Source organism: Neocloeon triangulifer, unplaced genomic scaffold (genome assembly GCF_031216515.1).
Source record: "Neocloeon triangulifer isolate White Clay Creek 2 clone unplaced genomic scaffold, ASM3121651v1 ptg000011l, whole genome shotgun sequence".
NCBI lineage: Eukaryota > Metazoa > Arthropoda > Insecta > Ephemeroptera > Baetidae > Neocloeon > Neocloeon triangulifer.
Window position 1 is genome coordinate 2,730,717 of NW_026775553.1, and position 20,433 is coordinate 2,751,149.

General features: G+C 35.4%; 2 protein-coding genes across 2 annotated transcripts; both read left to right on the forward strand.

Annotated features, from left to right (window-relative positions):
* Window positions 1-4,853: 4,853 nt before the first annotated feature.
* Window positions 4,854-6,831, forward strand: LOC132196168 (trypsin-1-like; the record flags this gene model as incomplete). The annotated part of the gene is made up of 7 exons (XM_059618634.1): window positions 4,854-4,908; window positions 5,013-5,098; window positions 5,153-5,241; window positions 5,720-5,858; window positions 5,910-6,023; window positions 6,402-6,554; window positions 6,623-6,831. Coding segments are annotated over 7 exons (783 nt in total), but the record flags the coding sequence as incomplete, so codon positions are not given.
* A 72-nt stretch (window positions 6,832-6,903) lies between these two features.
* LOC132195920 (trypsin-1-like) lies at window positions 6,904-9,461 on the forward strand. The gene is made up of 7 exons (XM_059618220.1): window positions 6,904-7,225; window positions 7,277-7,362; window positions 7,416-7,504; window positions 7,993-8,131; window positions 8,193-8,306; window positions 8,699-8,851; window positions 8,901-9,461. Exons 1-7 carry the CDS (start codon window positions 7,180-7,182, stop codon window positions 9,048-9,050), a joined length of 777 nt encoding a protein of 258 aa, XP_059474203.1. The 5' UTR covers window positions 6,904-7,179; the 3' UTR covers window positions 9,051-9,461.
* The last annotated feature ends 10,972 nt before the right edge of the window (window positions 9,462-20,433 follow it).

A 20,433-nucleotide genomic window follows, 5' to 3' on the forward strand; every position in this document is an offset into this window, starting at 1 on the left:
GTCGCACCGAAATGACTGGCCAGTTTTATTGAAAGTGGCACGCTCGCAGCGCAACCCCCATTAAAGGAATGTCCTAGAGATTTTTTATGCTTAGTGGCGCTTTCGTCATCCCCTGATGCGTCAAGCCAAGATTCGTCCCAACAATAGGAAGAATTTAAATCTTAAAAAAAAAAATGAAATATTTTGCTAATATTCTTATTTTACAAGCAAAGGGGAACATTAAGTTCGATTCAGAGATACTTTCTTCTATAAAAAGCACAATTCTTTTAACATATTTTCTTTATCTAGAATCCGTCAGTTGTCAGTTTTACCCTATTCAGAATTAACCAGGTTGACTTTAATTTTGGCTCAATATCAATAAAATTCATCGTCAACAAGAAATTTTTTTAATTTAATTTGAATAAAAAGAAATTAATAAATAGATTGTTGTGGGTGTTTCTGTAGAAGAAATTGCTGACAGCAGAAAATTAAAGCTCGCTTTTCCGGCCCAGCAATTTCCAAATTGGTTAACGAGCACCGAATGAGATAATTGGCAGAATGCGCGCATAAAATATCGCGTGTTCGGCTGCTCATAATTGCTAGGTTTGCTCTTCAGTCCATATAATTACCGGGCCCGCGAATACGCCCATAAAAATACCTTCGGCTCGAAAAAATACGTGGCTGGGTGGATAAAATTAATTATTCCTCGCTCATACTGAAAAAAATTTGATTGCGCCCACGCTAGAAAAATAAAATTGATTTATTCAATAAAAATTCCGCGTATATAAAGTCACGTTGGCTTTGCGTAAACCTTTCCCTCTTTTCCAGGCATTAATTAGTGCTGCCTTGGATTAATTAATGCAAGACGATATGCCCTCGTGGTAATTGGGACGTTTGACGCGGAATCGCGAGTGAAAGTCGGTCATATAATCATCACGACCCCTTTATCGAACGGAAAAAGGGAACGAATTTTTCGATCAAGGCGCCTCTTCACCTCCGAGATATAGGCAACTTGCCAGACCTGCCAGTTGAAAAAGTTGCATCATTTTGCAGAAATGTAAAAAGTGTAATTATGTTTGAACGTAAAATAAAACTTTTTTGTAAACTGTAAAATAAATTTCAATAATTTTTTTTATTAAAAGAAAACTTTTATAAAAAAGGTTTTTATTTAATTTATATTATTATAATTGTAGTAATAACGCTTATTTTTTTTTATTTTAAATCAAAATATACAATAAAATTAGATTAAAACTACTTTGGATTTATATTTTTAAAATAATAAATTGCAATAACTTCAAAGTTTTAGCTTTAACAATTTTTAAGATTAGAGTTGAATGTTGCTGTGTCCCAATTTCATTGTATTTAGTATTTAAAATCTAAATATATTTCTTGTATAATGCAAGATATATTTAGTTTTGCTTAAACAACATCTGAAACTCGGCCACAAATGTTAAATTTATTAGAGCTGTCCTTTTGTTTAAAATTGCTTTCTTCTGTTTAACATTATTTGTATTTTTGTAATTTTAATAAAGGAAGCAAGACCAATATTGACCCGTCTTGCGAGTTACGAGTTACGACGCGCACTTGAGAAGTATAGTTGGAGCAAAAAGGTCGAGCGACAAAATTTTACGACCTGTTTGCCGATCGAGTCTAATGAAAGTGTCATCCAGTTTGTTTTAATGAAGGAACAATCGCGCGCGCAGGGTGTGGGTCGCCTGGTCTCTCAGGCTTTCGTTAATCCCGAGCTTTTAATGAACCCGCGGCGGTGCAATAATCCCTCTGCGTCGCCCACCTCATATTCCAGCCGGCGTCTTCGCTGATCGCCCTAAAGATCCAACTACTTGCGGAATTGGATCGACGCGAAACAAGCCTACGTCTCGCTTGTGGGATTTTGTTTGGAATAATTGAATGAATCTGACCCGAGTGTCACAAAATGTCAAACTTAACTTATCAATTCCAGAAGTAATTGTTTCACACTAAAATTCAAAACTTTATTTCAATATTTAAAATTGATGCTATAAACTTGCAGATTGAATTTCATTAAATGTTCCAAATTTTGGTCACTTAAAACGTTTTGTAATTCAGGACTCGATATGCGGTTGATGGGGTCTTTTGGATCTCTGAAGTTTTAGAACAATTCTAGCTGATTTAAATGAATTAGACGTTTATTTAATTATTCATCAAAAAGAAAAAAAAGTGAAGGTAGCAAGTTTTGAGGAATTTTAACCGATTTGGTCCAACAAATAAACTGCGTTCTGTAATCGAATTTCAGCCGCAGGGGCTTTTTTCGATTCGACAAGTGGCAACAAGACTTCGATTTCGCTCTTTTTATACGCGTCGTCGACTGTTTGCTCTGGCGAAATGCACACAGTTGACAACTTTTCTTGCTTCCCTCGTCCGCGATCTCAAGAATCACACACCGAGTGTTAAAGCGGAGCGCAAACACACTCATTGTCAGCTCAATGCCAATTTCAATCCCCAGGCCGCAGCCGCGATTCCAACAACAAACACGCAGAGAAATAATCTCGGTCCGATTTAGCGCAAATCTTATCTTGGTTTATCAATTTGTTAGTAAAAAAATCTTCATCATTGATGCAACCGTTAATGCGCTTCTTTTTCTTGAAAGCTTTCAACGTCATAAAAATGCAAACCGATCGCTTGTGAATTTATTTACATGGTTATTTATATCTGAAAGAATAACAGTTCTAAGAAACCCAACTGTTAAATTTTTCCAATTGAATTAATTATAACGCTATAAGCACTTCCCAAGGTAACAAAGTCTACTGTGGTTCCCGAATATAATTTCAATTAAGTAATTAAAAACTCTTTATTTTTAGTTAAAAATGAAAAAGATAATAATTTAAAAAAATAAAACTAAAATAATGGGTCTACCATCTGCATCCTAATTAATGAGGGATGAAATAAAAATTAATTAATTATTTTTCATTAACTTTTCTGTAATTTGTAGCTATGAAACTAGCCAAAATAGGATATTTTTTTTTTAATTTTTCATAAAAATGTTATCAGAAAAAAACCTGCATTTCCATTTTGTGTAATTTTTTCCTTTGATTTCTTTTTTAAACAGCTCTGTTTTTTTTTATAAAAATATGGACAATCCCACGTTGGCGGTGCAACGATTATCAACTCATATTATGCCCACGTCACCAGGTTTTGTCAAATCGTGCCACATTATTTGATTAGAATTAATGGTTTCAAGCAGCCTGATTTCCCCGACGTTCCAACAGAGCTGAAAATCGGCGTGTGGGAAAACGTCACACCGTCTACGAAATGATTTTTCACAAGAATCACAACACAAGGGATTTTCCAATTTCAAAGATTGTACGAAACTGACGTTATGCCTTATATGTTGCGTTAAGCGAAGCCAAGCAGATGAGTCAGAAATTCTGACAGTTGGTAAAAGACTAAAGCTCTTAATTAACTAGATTTAAAAATTACAAAAGTGGGTCCCAAAATTTAGAAGGAAAATTTATTTGAAATTTTACATTGGTACCAGATTAAAGATCCTTACAGCAACTTTTATAATAACTAAAAATAATTTTTTTTTATAATCATTTGCCGCAAAAAACCTAAAGTAAAATAAATATTGAAAATAATAATCATAAATTTGTTACAAATTTTTCAGCGCATGAAAATAACTTGCATGTTTCTTGCTGGAATATTACACAAAAATTTATAAACATCTTGATTCTGCTCGGACTAATTTTTTTATATTTGTTTTTTAGGGGTTTGAGTGTGGCAAATTAATTTACAGAATTATACAAAATTAGGCTTGAAAAGGCTACGTAAGATTTTTTTCTTCATTCATATCTGATTAATTTTAAGTAACGCCGATTTTGAACGACACTGATCGATCTCCGCCTAATTTCCTGGACCCATTGCTGTCAGATTAAAAACACGTTCGTCTACACTCACGTGTACACCTACAGGGAGTGGATCAGAACGAATACCGGAGTTTGAGGTTTTAATTACCGGCCGGTGTGAATTATCGCTGTTGTCACATTTCGCAATTTGCCAGATGGATCGACGATAATAAAACTTTGATCATCGTGCAATAAAAATAGACATGTTCAATTAAAGAACTGCGAATGATTTATTCTCAGCGCCCGTTATGCAAATAATTGTTTTGCACAGAAGTGATGAGTGGGCATAAAACAATCAAATTAGCGAATCGCGAGATAGGGGGAGCCCAAAAAATATGAGAGTTTATGCAACAATCGATCGTATTTGTATGTACAAGCTGACTCTGATCTCGAGCAGGGGTGCGCAGACACGCAGCTCGGACTTTCTATTGTTGTTTGAATATTTTCTTTAAAAATAATAGCGCTCACTGCTTCTCGTTAGCACGACATTGTTATTTAGCATTGCCTCTAGAACGCATAACTATAGATATAGTCACATGCGAAATCTGAATGGTGCATCAATTGCATATTACACAGTTCTTATGGACATTATTACTGAAAATAATATAAATCAAGGCTTCTGTTTCATTATCAGCTGGTAGAAAATTATTAAAAAAGAGTAATAAAAATATATTAATATAAAGTGTTTTAACGATTAAAGTGGGTAACTTCAAAATTATAAAGATCTTTTTATTCCAATTGAAGTTTGAATAGAAAAAAACCGGGGGAAAATAATATTCTGGAAAAATGAAAATGAAAAAAACTACACATCCTCAGCTGATTGATCTTATTGTGCCTTTTTGTAAAATGTTTATTAAAATTTCTACCAGATATGACAAGGCAGAATAATTATTATCTTATTTTCTGCAAAGATGCCCCCGCTCCTTATCTTTTTGATTAACATATAATATATAAGGACGACAAATTTTGCAAAATGTGCCGTTGATTTAAACGCATTCAACATGCTCAGATTTCTGCTCCTTGCTTTCCTGGCCACGTTCAGCATTTGGTATGATTTGATTTTAACTTAATTTGCCAGACGCAAACAAAATTAAAAAATCACTCGATGAAATATTCATGATCATTTCGAAATAACATTAATGCATATTGCAGCTGGCATCGCCAGAAGCCCCTTGAATGGTTTCCATGGTCGCATCATTGGCGGGGGATTCGCGGAACAAGGAAAATACCCAAGCCAAGTAATATAGTTTTTAAAGTGAACTTCTGTGTTATTTTAATACATTATTTAACAGTTGTCTCTGCAATATTTTGAATCGCACACATGCGGGGCTTCGATCATCAGCGAAACGTTTGTCCTCACAGCATCGCATTGTGTTGACGGGTGAAAAAAATTTAATTAAATATAATTTTTTTAACGAAGTTTTTATAAATTTACCGTACAAGATAAAAAGTTGTTTTTGTTTGCACTTTGTTAATGTCCAAGCAAAAAAAAAGAGGTTTTTTAAACTAAAGAATAAAAAATATTTGTTACTTTTTATTTATATTTTTAATTTCTATAACGATTGCTTCTTCAATTTTCTTTTTCCAAATAAATTTCAATTTGTTCACATGAATTTTTTTGGCGATAAAAGCTTAACAGTCAAATGCAGCAGTCCTTGTTGTGCATATTGGCACAATTTCCATTAGTTGCATCAAAGGCGGTTTAATACAGCGTCGGATGAATAACATTTTTTCTCTTTTATGTGGTGCGCGATTACTATATTGGTTTTAAAGCTGCTGTTGTAAGGAAATAATTTAATCGCATAAGATTATTTTGTTATTACAAAAAAAATCACCGATATTATTTATTTTGTACGCAGCCGCTCACCCTCCGATTTGAGCGTCAGGTCGGGCAGCGTGAACGTGAATGACGGAACCCGGCACCAGGTCACCAATATCATTATGCACGAGAGCTATGACGCTCTAGACTCATGGAATAATGATATCGCCATTCTTGAGGTTTTGATGAAAACATTCTTTGGAAATTTGAAATTATTATTTTTTTCAAAGGTCGCGACCCCCTTTGTCTATGGACCCAATGAGCAGCCCATCACCCTTCCCAATCAGGGCGACGAACCTGCCGTCGGTTCTGCGGCCACGGTTATTGGATGGGGGCGAATTGCGGTAATAAAAAATATTCATAATTTTAGTTTACATGTGTGTGTAAAGTAAATTGTTAAGATTAGCAGTGTTTGATGTTTGTTTGTGGTGTTTTTATTTAAAGTTGATAGAGATGCAATTTAATTAATTAATTAATTCAAGAATCTTTTAATAAGTGAAAATTTTAATTTAAAATTCAAAGTGGGTGACGAATCATTGACTAAATTTTGGTTTATAAATGAGATGTTGTAATTATAATTTTTAATTCAAGTGACATGATTCCAGTCTCAAAAAATTTATTTTTCTGACCCTATTTTGTATGAAAATAAATATTATTTAAAATTATAAAAAATTAATATTATTTATTATGATATTTTACTAATCATAAAAATTAATAAATAGAATGGTGGATCTTTGAGCACCGCGTTGAAGGAGGTTGTGATTGAAATCAGAGACCAAACGCTCTGCCAGTCTGTCTACAATGGCATTGGTTATGACGTCTACCCTGGACAAATTTGCGCTGACGTTCCAGAAGGAAACTTGGGATCTTGCAATGTAAGAAATTTTAATCCGATTTTTTCCACAAAATATGCAAAATATATGTAAAAAAAATTCAAAAATAGGGTGACAGCGGCGGGCCTCTGCTTGTGGATGGAGTGGTGGTGGGATTGGTCTCTTGGGCCAGCGGTTGCGCTACCCCGGGTTATCCCACAGTGTACAACAGAGTTGCCTATTATCGCGACTGGATCAACCAACAGACTGGAGTTTAATTAAACGATGCCGAATTAAAGTTGTGAAGTAAAGAATTTATGTTATTTTTATTTCCCTATATTCAGAAGCATAATAAATTAATAGATTTTGTTTTCAATTAAATTTTCTTGTGAATAACAAAATCAAATCTGACTTGTTTTGAAAATTTGTTTATATGGGTTTTTATTGCAAAGAAAGGTGAACTATTATAAAGGTGCCAAAATGTTTTTGACTTGGGTACAACTAAAATTGTAGATTAAAGTGTGTTTTTAGTTGGTTTCTTCAAATTTCTGCAAGATTTAACAAAAGGCACAATATTATCTTAATTGCTGCAAGAATTCCCGCGCCTCTTATCTTTTTTGATTGACGCATATTCATATTATAAGAAAAACCTTTTGAAAACTTGGCCATTGATTTAAAGCAATTCAACATGCTAAGATTTGTGCTCCTTGCTGTTCTGGCCACATCAGCATTTGGTATGTTTCGACAAATGAAAAAAAAATGAGAAATTATTAATGATTTTGCAGCTGGCATTGTCAGACGCCCTTTGCAGGCTTTTGAGGGTCGCATCATTGGCGGAGGAAACGCTGATCAAGGAGAATATCCAAGCCAGGTAAGATAGTCACGAAAAGAACATTTAAGCATTACTCTTTCTCATCGTGGCAGTTAACTCTGCAATATTTGGTTTGGCATATATGTGGAGCCTCCATAATCAGCGAAACTTTTGTCCTCACTGCATCGCACTGTGTTGACGGGTGAGAAAAATTAAATGGTTCAAATTTAACATTTTAACATTTATATATAGTTTTTTTAAAAACAAATATTATATTTTTAGAAATTACGTTACTTAATTATTAATAAAAAAAAAACATTATTACTATTATTAATTTATCATTCTTATATTTATATATTTATTTTTGAGCGAACTTAATTATAACGTTTTTCTCTGTAAACAGCTATTATTGATGTGGCTGCGAAAAATTTATTTCAATTTATCAAATGATTTTTCAAACAGATACATGTAACCCAATTCAATTTTATTGGGGATGAAAACTAGCAGACCTGCAAATCGACACTTACATCAAGCGCGGTTTAATATTGTCAAATAAACAACATCTTCTCTTTATATAATTATGTTGCTTGAGTATTATTGGTTTTTAAGCCGCTTGGTTTAGTATGGAAATAAATTATTTGCATAAGGTTATTTTCAAATTCTCTACGATTTTAACAATTTTATACCCAGCCTCTCAGCAGCCGTTTTGAGCGTCAGGTCGGGCAGTGTAAATTTAAGTGAAGGAACTCGCCATCAGGTCACCAGGGTCATCATGCATGAGAACTTTGACGCCCTGGACTCTTTCAATAACGATATTGCCATCCTTGAGGTTTTAAGAAGGAATTCTTTGAAGAATTTGAATAATATCAATAAAATTTTTATCTTAAAAGGTTGAGCCCCCCTTTGTCTATGGACCGTATGTGCAGCCGATCGCCCTTCCCAATCAGGGCGACGAACCTGCCGTCGGTACTGCGGCTACAGTTATTGGATGGGGGCAAATTGAAGTAAGACAAAAATAATTTTATTATTTATTTTAGATCTCACATATTTATATGTGACTTGTATAGGGTATAGTATAGTGCTGTATGTTTATATTGTGAAGTTTAATTTCAGTTCCAGCGTTTAAAGAATTATATTTGAATTTTTGAATCATTAGATTTCTTTGAGTATGAAAGATATTAAGTTTTAATTAAAAATTCGTATTTTGACAAGCATTATCAATTAATGATTGCTATCATTAAAAGGAATTTTCAATTTTCATGGATCCATGACTAAAAAATTTACGTTTTTATTTTTAAATCCTTATTATGTTAATAATAAAAATTTATAATTTTAATATCGTTTCATTAAATTTATCTTAATATTGTTTTTATTGAAAATCAAAATGAATTATTAGGATGGGGGTGCATTGAGCGCAGAGTTGAAGGAGTTAGTGGTTGAAATCAGAGACCAAAAGCTCTGCCAGACTGTCTACAATGGCATTGGTTATGACGTCTACCCTGGACAAATTTGCGCAGACTTTCCTGACGGAAATATTGGTGCTTGCAATGTAAACAATTATATTTATTTTTATGACTTATCAACAAAAAATGAAAAAGGGTGACAGCGGCGGACCTCTGTTTGTGGACGGTGTGGTGGTTGGTTTGGTGTCTTGGTCTGACGGTTGCGCCATCCCGGGCTATCCCACCGTGTACAACCGAGTTGCCTATTATCGCAACTGGATCACCCAACAGACTGGAGTTAATTAAACGATGTGCAAACCGGTGCAAACGACGCTTAGTAATAAAATTTATTTTGTAAACGAAAGAATGTTTATAAATATTTTTTGTTCAGTAGAAGCATAAATGTTGTTATTGTTGTTTTTTTGTTTTCAATTAAATTCTCATGTAAAGTAGACTGAATTGAAAATTTGTTGGTATTTGCCATGGATTTTTAAGATTTTTAGAGTTCTTTAGTATACAAATAATGAGGTAATATTCATTGGGAACGCTAAATTAATTGATAATGATTTTTTTTTTAAAAACTTCTCGTGAGAAAATGATATCGCTCATTTTTTACTATTAATAAAAGGACAAAAAATTTAGCCTAAATATGTTAAAACATATTATATAACAAAATTTGTAACCATAATGGGAAAACTTGAATAGCAGCTTTGGATTTGTCAATAAAAAAACAAATATTTCATTAAAAAAAATCAAACAACTTAACATAAACCTTGCTATGAAGCATAAAAAATTTCTATTTTTATTTGTTGGTTTTTTTATTCGAGTCAATAATAGTTTCAAGAAGTGTTTATTGGGTTCGAAATTAGGGCAACTATGCCCCATACATGAACTCATCCAAATAAATGCAAAACAAAAATTTTAAAACAAGAGAGAGAGAAAACATTAATATTGCTCAAAATATTGCTTTTTCAGTACTGATTTAAAAAAATTAACATTTTCGTTCAAACATAGATTTGATGGTAACTCATTCCAAAGCCTATAGCATTGAACTTGAAAACAGTTTTCCGGTACCTCCACACTAACAAACGGTGCGAGCAATTTCATTCGGTGCGCTCTCGTGCGCCCGAGCAAATTTACATCATACATTGTAGTAACGTAGTCGTTCAAGTACTCTGGACTATTTTTATACAAGATTTTGTGTGTCTGAACTAAAATTTTCAATTTATGCCTATCCGCGATTTTCAGTATTTCACATTTTTTATACAAGGGTGATAAATTTTGGCCGATCTTTACATCAAAAATGTACCTGATTAAATGATTTTGTAGTACTTGCAATTTGTTAATTTGCGAGGCTGTCAAATTACAGTAAACTATGTCACAGTAATCGAAGTGCGGCAGAATCAAGCTTTTAACAAGTCTCACTCGAACTTTTTCAGGGGTTACATTTCTGAATTTTTCAATACTTTTTAAAGTGCCGTAAACTTTTTGCGATATTCTGGACACTTGCGCATTCCAAGACAAGTTCTTATCAAACATAATTCCAAGGTTTTTCGCTTCTTGCACAAAATTTAACTCAACATCATTTAAATATAATTTTTCACTTAGCATCGCGGAAATTTTAGAATTATTTCGTTCTGAGCATACAAACATAGCTTGTGATTTACTCGGGTTGAGTTTAAGTCCATTCGCTTCTGACCAATACACAACATCTCTTAATACTTCGTTCATAATCTTAACACACTCGTTTACATTATTCGACAGGCAGCTAAGATAAAGCTGAGTGTCGTCCGCATAAACATGGTACTTGCACCTATCCTTTAACACTGCCGATAAATCGTGCGTGTACAGAGAAAAAAGAAGTGGCCCAAGAACTGAACCCTGGGGCACGCCGCATTCAATATTCATCCATTGAGAAAAACTACCATCACTGTTTTTAATTGCATGCTGACGGCCTGATAGATAACTTTCAAAGAAACGCAAAACAGGTGCGGAAAAATTCAATTGATTTAGTTTACTCAACAAAAGACCATGGTCAACCAAATCAAATGCTTTTGAGAAATCAAGAAAAACCATTAGCGTTACTTCATTTTTAAACATTGAAATTCTCAAATCCTCAGCAATTTATAACAGAGCCGTTGTCGTGCTACGCAATTTCCGAAATCCAGATTGAAGCCTATCAAGGACCTCATTTTTTAATAAAAATTCCATCATTTGATCAAAAACAATTTTTTCCAAAATTTTTGAAACAACGCACAGCAAGCTAATTGGCCGGAAATCAGAACTACTAGCGGGGCTACGAACTTTTGGCAGAGGCATCAAAATAGCTTTTTTCCAAATAGCTGGGAAATATGATGTTTGCAGCGCAGAGTTAATAATAAACGTGAGAGATGGCAGAATTACATCAATAGTCATGAGCAGCATTTTGTTACAAATATTGTCGGTCCCTTCAGAGGGTGACTTTATACTTCTCAGCGCTAATTTCACTTCCAATGGGGTTACATGTTTAAAATAAAATTTATCGCCTGAAATTTTGCGAGGGATTGAGAAATTTTTAACAATTTTGTTCAAAATATTAGAGGGTCTTTTCACGGTCAAATCATTTACAAGCTCGTCAGAACTTAGGACGAGCTCGGCAACTCTGGATTTATCTTTCACCAAGCCTAATCCTCGCAACTTACTCCACATATGCTTAGTTCCTGAGATTTGATTTAAACTGTCAAAAATCACTGATTTCTGGAAATTCAAAATTTTTTGTTTAACTTGGTTTCTCAGCGATTTAAACAAATTAAATGAAATAATATTGTGATCTGATTCTGCCTTTCTTCTCGCCTTATCCCGGTCTTTAATCAACGCTTTCACACCAGATGGAAATGAGGGCTTAAATTTTTTCATTATTTTAATTTTTTTCTTTGGTGCTACTTGGTCAAACAGCGAAACAATTTTTTTGTTAAAAGATTCAACTCTCGCTTCAAGTGATATATTTTCAACTTCCTCGTGCCAACTTATTTTAAACGCTTCAGTGCTTAACAAGTTACGATCAATTTTACCAAACTCACGGATGTGTTTAAATTCACTCATACTTTCTGGAAGCTCACCTTCAATAATAACATAAAGCATTTGATGGTGTGACAGCATATTGAACAATTTTCCAAAGCCTGCATAAACTATTTCTGGAGAAACCATTATGGCATCAATTGTTGTTACTGCGTTGTAAGAAATGTGCGTGTTTTCAATAGGAAGCCTTTGAATGCCAAGCTGTTTAATATGTGACTCTAAATTATTGAGAAGATTCGAATTAACTTTAAAATTGCAGTTAAAGTCTCCGAGCAGAACACAATTATCGTATTGAACATAAGTATTTTGCAGCTCGCTAAAAAGATCATCAAAGTTTACTTCTGGTGATGGCCTTCTGTAGACGGCCACAAGCAAAATCTTTTCATTTAAAATTTGAGCTTCCACCATTAAAAACTCTGCCGAATTATTTTTACTCTCCGAAGAGGCGCAAACCACTTTAAACTTTAAATTGCGTTTTATGTAAAAAGCTACACCACCGCCACGAGTTTCTTTTCTGTCGTGCCTAATTAATTTATATCCTTCAATTGCATACCTTTTATCAATATTATGTTTATCTTTAAGCCACGTTTCGGATATACAAACAACATCAACAATTTGCAAAGATAAATTTGTTCGGAGCAAACGCATATGATCCAAGTCCGCGAGTGACTGAGCATTTATACTAATAACTTTTAAATAATTTTCCGGTTTTTTTTTCTTATCACAAAAAAAGCGTATCACTTCACTTACAAGTTTTAGTTTTGGCTGTTCACATCTGAGTCCGACCCTGGGTTCCTGTTGGCCGATCGCAGCCTGTCCAAGCTCCTCGTCGACGTGCCCCTCTGGGTTTTTTTTGCCTCCTTGTCCTTGCTGTTGGACTTGCTGTTGAGAGGGGCTGGGGCAAAACCCTGTTGGGACCCGCCGGCTTGGGGCTCGGAGGGCTGCTCGTTGGGTGAGAGTAAGGCTACAGCTCGGTTCCTTTTGTTCCTCTTCTGCTTGGGTCGACCGTCTCCGGCATCTGTGCTGGACCCCTCACTCTCACCATCCATCTGTTGCTGCTGGTGGAACTGCGGCACATACTTGCGGAGCCAGCCCTCCTTGGCCACCTCGGCAGCCGAAATCTCGTGCCCATTGAGCTCAAGACCCCGGCGGCGCAATTTCGACTGGACTCCGAGCTTTCTAGCAGTCTTGTGGGCCTCGACCAGCTTCCGCCTGACCTTTCGTTCCTCTGGTGTTAGGTCATCGGACACGACAATGCCCGTTCCTTTCAGATTAGCGACGTTTTTCATGACTGAAAATTTGGCTTGATCAGTTTTAAATTTGAGAATGACTGGGCGTTTTGCGGCGTCCTCTTTGCCGATCCTGAAAGAGGCCTCGAGCAGCTCGTCCTGCGGACGGTTTGGCAGCTTCAACTTGCTGAAGAGAAGATCACCGACGGCGCTCTGCAAATTGGTAGCAGTAGGCATGCCAAAAACCACCAAGTTTTTCCGTCGCAGATCGGATTCGTGCGAGGCCAAACGATTTTCCAGAAGGGTGACTCGGGCCGACAGTTTAACATTTTCCGATTGTAGCGTTTTAACTTTCTCAGCCTCCGCCTCCACTTTCGCCACCAGTACCTCCATTGATGTTTTAAGCTCTCCGATAGAGTCGTTTGTAAACTTTAATTTGTCGTTAAGCTGGGTGTCGAGAGCTGACAGAAAGAAGGCCTTATCGTCCTCATTCAAAGGGCCAGGGTTGCTCTCGATGTCGCCCATGGCGAGCAGTAGAAGAGTCAGATAGAGACCGGTGCCGAGAAAAATAATCAGAATTGTCTTTCCGTTTCCTACCTCTTCAGACAGTTTGGCGACGAAGCAGCTAGTTGGCGAGCGAGTTGTCAACAAACCGTGAGGCAGCAGCAGGAATTTTGCAGGTTCGTGCACGTCAAGGCCGCAGCCCCGACGCGCGATTCTCCTCCTCGCCGCTCGGCTGGTTCGTCCTTGAAAGCAACCATAATGGGCGAGCAATTGCCAGACGGGAAAAGCCGGCCCCCGGACAGAAGAGGCGCCGTCCGCGCCGTCCGATTGCCGGTGTCCCGTCTGGGACCATTCACGCTGACTCTGGTCATGGTTTCCGGATGATGGCAGCCGGATAACCGCTGAAAAACACAGAAATAGCAGCAGCCGCTGCAGCGAACGTCTGTCAGCGGCCATGCTTCCCCCTCTCTTATATATTTGTATAATATAAGGTTGCTTGTTGCTTGTACTAATCTAATGACGTAAGTTTCGAGTTTTCATATTTAAAAAGGAATGTGATAATGGAGATATATAAGAAAAATTATGATTGAAAATGCACAAAATGTGACAGGAAATGCAACGCGTGAACGATGATCATATTTGATTGCTTGAATGCGTGATCTTGGAATTGCCGTCTCGCGAGAAACCTTTTGAAAAAATCATTATTAACGATTTCAAATCCGTAAATTGAGTCTACCTGCTGGCTTGGCATGACATTCAGTTCAACATTATTTTGCTCTTCAACATCCCTGTAAGTGTCACCGGTCATCCAGTACTTGACGACGCAAGTTTCAGCAAACGCCAAAAGCACCAACCTTTAATCCTAATTTAATTAATACGCAACGTTTGACCATTATTCAAATTACATGAAATTAACAAAAAAGAAAAAATCAATAAGTTTCAGACGAGACGTTCGAGGGAACGACGCTTCCGATGAGAGAATGTGAATCAGGAGGGCAATCAAAGAAGTTGATCCAACCGCTAATCGGAACATGCAATCCTCAGGCTGCATCCAGAAAGGAATCCACTAAAAAAATCAATTTATAATTGCAATTTTAATTTGAAAAGAAATTTTCAAACCGATAAAGCCAATAGTGCACACACTGGGATAAAAACTCGTATCCAAAAGTAGCTGACGTGCACTTCAAGGTAAATCGTCGCCATCAAGTAAGAAACCTTACCTAAACTCTTAATTTGTATTTGGTTTTATTTTATAAAAAATGTTATTTACCTATTACACCAGCATTAAGACTTGGATGCAAACCCTCACTATAATGACTGTACATATCCATGTTTGGCAAGAAATTGGTTATTTTCTCTACAGAGAAAGGATTCTCTACTTCCTTGTCCCACTCGTAAGTAGTGTGATCAAATCTACCGGTTACTGTGCAAGAAAAATTAATAATTTGATTTTTTCAACGTCATTTTTTTTTTATTTCTTTTTACAATTTATTTTTATGCTACTATTACCATTTTAAAAAATACTTGCAAGGGGATTTGGAATTAAAAGTAAAATAGTAATTTTTTTGTATTACTGATGAGGATTTTAAGAGACAAACGAAAATAAAAGAGGGGGTCGATTTTAGCGCTTTTCAAATTCTGAAAAGTAAATAATTTTTTGACAGTAATACAGTTTAAAATAAAAGTGTATTATGCAACAGTAGTAATTTAAAAATAGCTAATTATAGTATGTTCAATTATTGATACGCACTGCTTTTGATAAGAATGTCGCAAAAATGCGTCTCGAAAGGAGGACCGAAATTACTAGAATCGCACCGCAAATTTACCAAAAACCTACAAAAATGAAAATTATTCAAATCATTCGTTCGCCTTTTGATAAAACAATGATGGCTTACTTTGTCTGGTACTCAACGGTCTTGTTCTTGTGGAGAAGCAAATAGCTGCTCGGAAAGACCGACGAGTCATCCATGTGGTTCGCGCCTTCGACGTAAGTGTCTGGTCTCCAAATGTTGTCAATCCAGAGATGGTCGAGGGCCACGAAGTCACTTTTTTCAGCTTCTTCCTGTGGCAGGCGCAGTCTTTCGTCCCTCCAACGTTGGGTGAGGAAAATTTCAGCCTCAAAAAGCGGCTGTTTTGGGGTCAATCGGAGCAAATGGACCGCTACGGAAATTAAGGTCGGTTCCAAACCCTCCCGAGGACTTGATAATTTATCATAAGCTATTGATCCATTATTATACGGGGGAAGAATATCCTTTAATTGCAGGCAGCCGCATTGGTGTGCCAAACTGAAAACGAATTTATAATGAAAATTAATATAATTTTCTAAAATTTACCAAGTTGCAAGGAAAATCAGAGCTAGTTTGCTGATTTCCGCAAGCTTCTCCATAGTTATTTAAATTTCCAAACAGAGCTTCTTAAAAGACGTTGCTCCCATTAACAATTCTTGGTGATAAGACAATATTTGAGCAGTTAACCACTGGTGGGGCGCTCCAGATGCGTTTTTATTTTTTGCTTTGTCTGACTTCAGAGCATCCAGTGACGCAATCTGCTTAATTTATTCGTCTCTTTAGGGTCAGGCCAAGGCAGAGTTTGGTTGCCCTTTTCCGCCTTTATTATCAATTGGCACAGCAGAGAGTACAAACGACACAAACCAGTATTTGTTTTTACAAAAAAGTTTTGGAAAAATTCTGTAAACATTGTTTAGATTTCTGAAATTTAATTTTATTAAAAAAAATATTATATATGCACTTGGTCAACCTGTAGACCAAGAGAGAATGTTATGTTTCAGTCGATAACAATTTTTTCCTTCATCAGAAATTTATTAATTTGCATCTCTATCAACAAACTTGCAGGGCGACCCACTCATTGTCAGTTTTGTGGGGCATTAATATATTAGATAAGAATTCAATACACAGTACGTTAAAAATTTATTAATTCAGAGACTTTAGTGAAAGCTTCAATACGGTATGAAATTTTAACAGTTTTATCGTGAAAATTAAAACATATTGATTGGAAACAACATTCATGGTTTGATTATGGTTAGGAATCGTATACAAATATGAAAATCAGGTCCTTCACATTTGGATGAAAAACTGGCAGTCAGAGCTTCAACAATTGATATTGAATGGGGTGATGTGAACATCTATAGTGAACAATACTCATTTCCTATTCGTTTCAGCATTTACATAAATTGCGCATTCGATCTCGAGTGATTGATAGTTTCAGTCCATATTTAGTTTGCAGGAAGTGCAGGAAGAAGTTCATCCCAGCAAAAGCAAAAACTTTTGTCTCTGGATGTTAGTGATGTTCCCGAAGAAAATATAGGCGCGTGTCATGACTTATTTTTCATATATTATTACGATATTTTTATTTTTAGATTTATTTTTAAGAATAAAATCTTAATCTAAATCTTTGAATTTTTTCCTCTCAAATTTTTCATGATCTCAAAGGAAAGCAGCTTAAAAGATTTTTCCTCCACAAATTTCTCTTGCTGAAAGGAGAGACGAATTAATATTAATTTTCGCACATTAGGATGACAGTGGCGGACCTTTGTTTGCAGACGGGGTTGTGGTCGGCGTCGTTTCATACCGTCGCTGTATGCAACAGGGTGTCGCATTACTACAATGGATCCGGAACCAGACTGGCGTTTAAAATGCAATCTGTCATTTTCCGCGCTCAAATATAAAGCTCGACTCCTAAATAAATGAAATTCGCTTAGGTTCACCGACTCAATATTTTAAAGTGAACTGCGTTTACCACACATGGTCCTGATCTGATTTACAAAAACTTTTGAAAACCACTATATTGTGTGTTAAGTTTTTTCAACTGTAAAAAAAGAACAATAATTTATTCTCAAAATATTTAATAATTTGAAAATAATGCACTAAAAATTTAACTATCAATGAAATAATGATTAAAAATTCCACTTGTTGTCACTCACAACTGACCAAACAAAGCAACAAAAACGCATCCGAGCGGCAAATTAGCCGAGAGGAAAACAAAACGCGCGCGCACATTCAGCATACTGATGGCGTAATGAATGCTCGGCGCGAGAGTGCTAATTATTAGGATTATTAATCAATTACAGCTTAGCCGGACCCCCGCGCGATCGTAAAATCCTGACTGGCGTTCCTAACGAGCCGATTCGCAGAAGTGCACAAACATTGTGTGGTGCATGGACGCCTTAATGCACCGCGCGCAAAATGACAATGCGGTCTACTTTGCATGCACATTATGTGGCCGGCGTGATAATTGCGGAGGACGACTCGTTACGTCATCGCCAGCATTATGCTCTGTGAAAGGGGATGAGAAGCGTTTCAGGCAGGGGTGCGTTCAACGGCGTGTGAAATTACAACTAATTGCATTAAGAAAGGACAATTTTGCAGCCGAGATTTCGTGGAAATCGATTTGGAATGTACGAAATTATTGAATTAAAATTTGCACGATTCGGTAATTGGAATTTTTGTTCTAGAATATTAATTATTCAATTAATTAGGATTTTTTTTAATTTTCCCAGCAAAATTGAGTGCAAAAAATTATATTGAAAACACTGTTTGCCTTAAAATTGGCATGCTCACAGCAAATAATGTAAATAAGCGAGCAATCTTGTTCAAATATTATAATTGTGTATTTTAAAATGTGTGGGAGATTCAAATGATATATTATTTACTTATTTGGGCAGTATTCATTTTTGCCAAAAAAAAAGAAAATGATAAAAAAACACCTACGGCAGGACATTATACTGGCTAAAAACTCGAATATTGACAAAAATTATAAATGTTTGCATCGATGCAAATGATTTGCTGCCATAACACATTATTTCAATACATAGGACAAAAAACTTAAAAATTCTGACTACTTTTTTTAGACTGGCCTTATTTTTACACAAAAAGAAATATCGAAAAACAGTCCAGAATTTGAATTTCTGTCTATTTCCTTCCTCTACACGTAATGGGCGTCACTTGAGAATACATTCGCGGAAAAGCCAGTGGCGAAAGTTTTTGTTATCGCAGACAGGGGTGTATAGAACACAATGAAAACCGCGGAACAAGTATAGCGTAAAACAAAGGATTGTGTGCGGTGGTCGTATTTAATCGCGCACGCCTCATCACCGCGGCGATTCGGAGAAATGTGCGCTTAATGTCTGGTAAGCATGCCATTTTAAGGTTATTGGGAGGTAGCGATAGCCAAAAAATAACATAAGAAACACTGCTAATTTTTAACTGAAATCAACAAAGGGCGTTTAAATAAATAAGTTCCGTGCCAAAAATTTGCTCAAACTTAATTAAAAATTAAGTTAATTGAGCTTTAATTACAACATTTTTGGTGCGCTCCAACTTCATTTCTGACTTATGAAAATCATTCAAAATTTCAGAGTTGATGCTTCAACTCTTCCTTCAGTGCCTAATCACTTTTAAAATTAAATATCTTAATTTGGGTAAATGTAATAAAATATTTAAGTTGACGATCTTAACAGATTTCTCCATACTTTTTTATGTCCATTTTCAGAACCAAAAATTAAATGGAAGGAATTTGAATATAGTTATAAAATTTGCGTCAAGCAATAGAGCAATTCTTTTACTTTTGCCTGAGATCAATTAGAATTATATAACTTAAATAGAAAATTTGCTGGAGCCCGCGAATCAAAATGATATTAAAAATTGCCTTTTGAGCCCATGCACTAGCTCCACCTAGGTGCTGCGGCTATTGGGGGCGACTCGGAAGGGATCGCACCGCAGCAAGGGGTCTTTTGTTAAGAATATGGAATTGGTCAGTCAATTGTGCGTTGGGTAAATAGCCGCAGGTAGCAGCAATTGTGCTTCAAATGAACAGGCAACACAAATTTTAAACTTGCAGCCAACAAGACTTGCAGCTGAAGAGACTTTTTCTCTCACTATCGCTGCCAGAGTTGGTTCATTTATTTCTTTATAAATGCGACATGCAATTATCAAATTTGGTTTTTATAATCAATATTTAAATTAAACGTATATTTAATATTCAGCATTCAGCTACTGAATTGAAGTAAATTATAGAACGAGCTACCAAAAATAAATAAGGCTTGCACGTAGCCGTGATTTTGTTGTTGTTAAGAGTATATATTAAAATATATTTAAAAATATTAACAGGTTGATATAAAATTAACACAATTAACATTTTTTCTCAAATACGACATTTAATTAATAAAATATGCCTGCCAACCCAGCTAGGAAGCGGAGACATAATGGTTCGCGACAAACAAAATTAAAAAAGATATTATTTTATTATATTTCAACCTACTATAATTTCACAATTATAAATTAAAAAAAAACTTTATGTAATTAAATAAAAATTTAATTATATTTATTAATTTAAATGTTTATTGCTGTAAATTTAAAAAAAAAATTAATAAAAATAATGCATAATTTTTTTTCAACTTTTTTTGTACTCTTTTTACGTATTTTACCATTTTAATAATCACAATAAAAGGAATTAAAGTATTTTAATATCTTTTTTTTCTAATAATGTTTTTTATTTAAATAATTTATATTTTTCATTTATTCTAACTGACTCTTAAAAATCCAATATAAATCATATAACGCTAAGAAAAAAATATCAAATGAATGCGCGCCGACAAAATATATTATGTCAACAAATATCTCGAACGACTTGTAGTTGGCCAAAAAATTTCATTCAAATGAGCTTCTTCATTAAATTTTACTGGCAAACGGCTAACGGCACGTGATATGTTGATTAAAAAAAAACTTAATTTTCAATAATTAAAAATCAAATCTTTAAATTGACAAAGGAGACCCTGCTGTGAGCGCCTAATTCATTCCCTCAGCGGGGAGCAATTTGCTCCAGTCCATTGGGCCTATTGTCCTGCTGCTGGACTTTGCTTGCCTGTGCGGCTGCACTCCCAT

Bases quoted from the DNA above. Each gene is read 5' to 3' on its own strand.
- LOC132195920 (XM_059618220.1), top strand. From the start codon at position 7,180: ATGCTAAGATTTGTGCTCCTTGCTGTTCTGGCCACATCAGCATTTG. The intron at 7,226-7,276 runs GTATGTTTCGAC...ATGATTTTGCAG, and splicing joins TCTGGCCACATCAGCATTTG to CTGGCATTGTCAGACGCCCT. The intron at 8,132-8,192 runs GTTTTAAGAAGG...TTATCTTAAAAG, and splicing joins ACGATATTGCCATCCTTGAG to GTTGAGCCCCCCTTTGTCTA.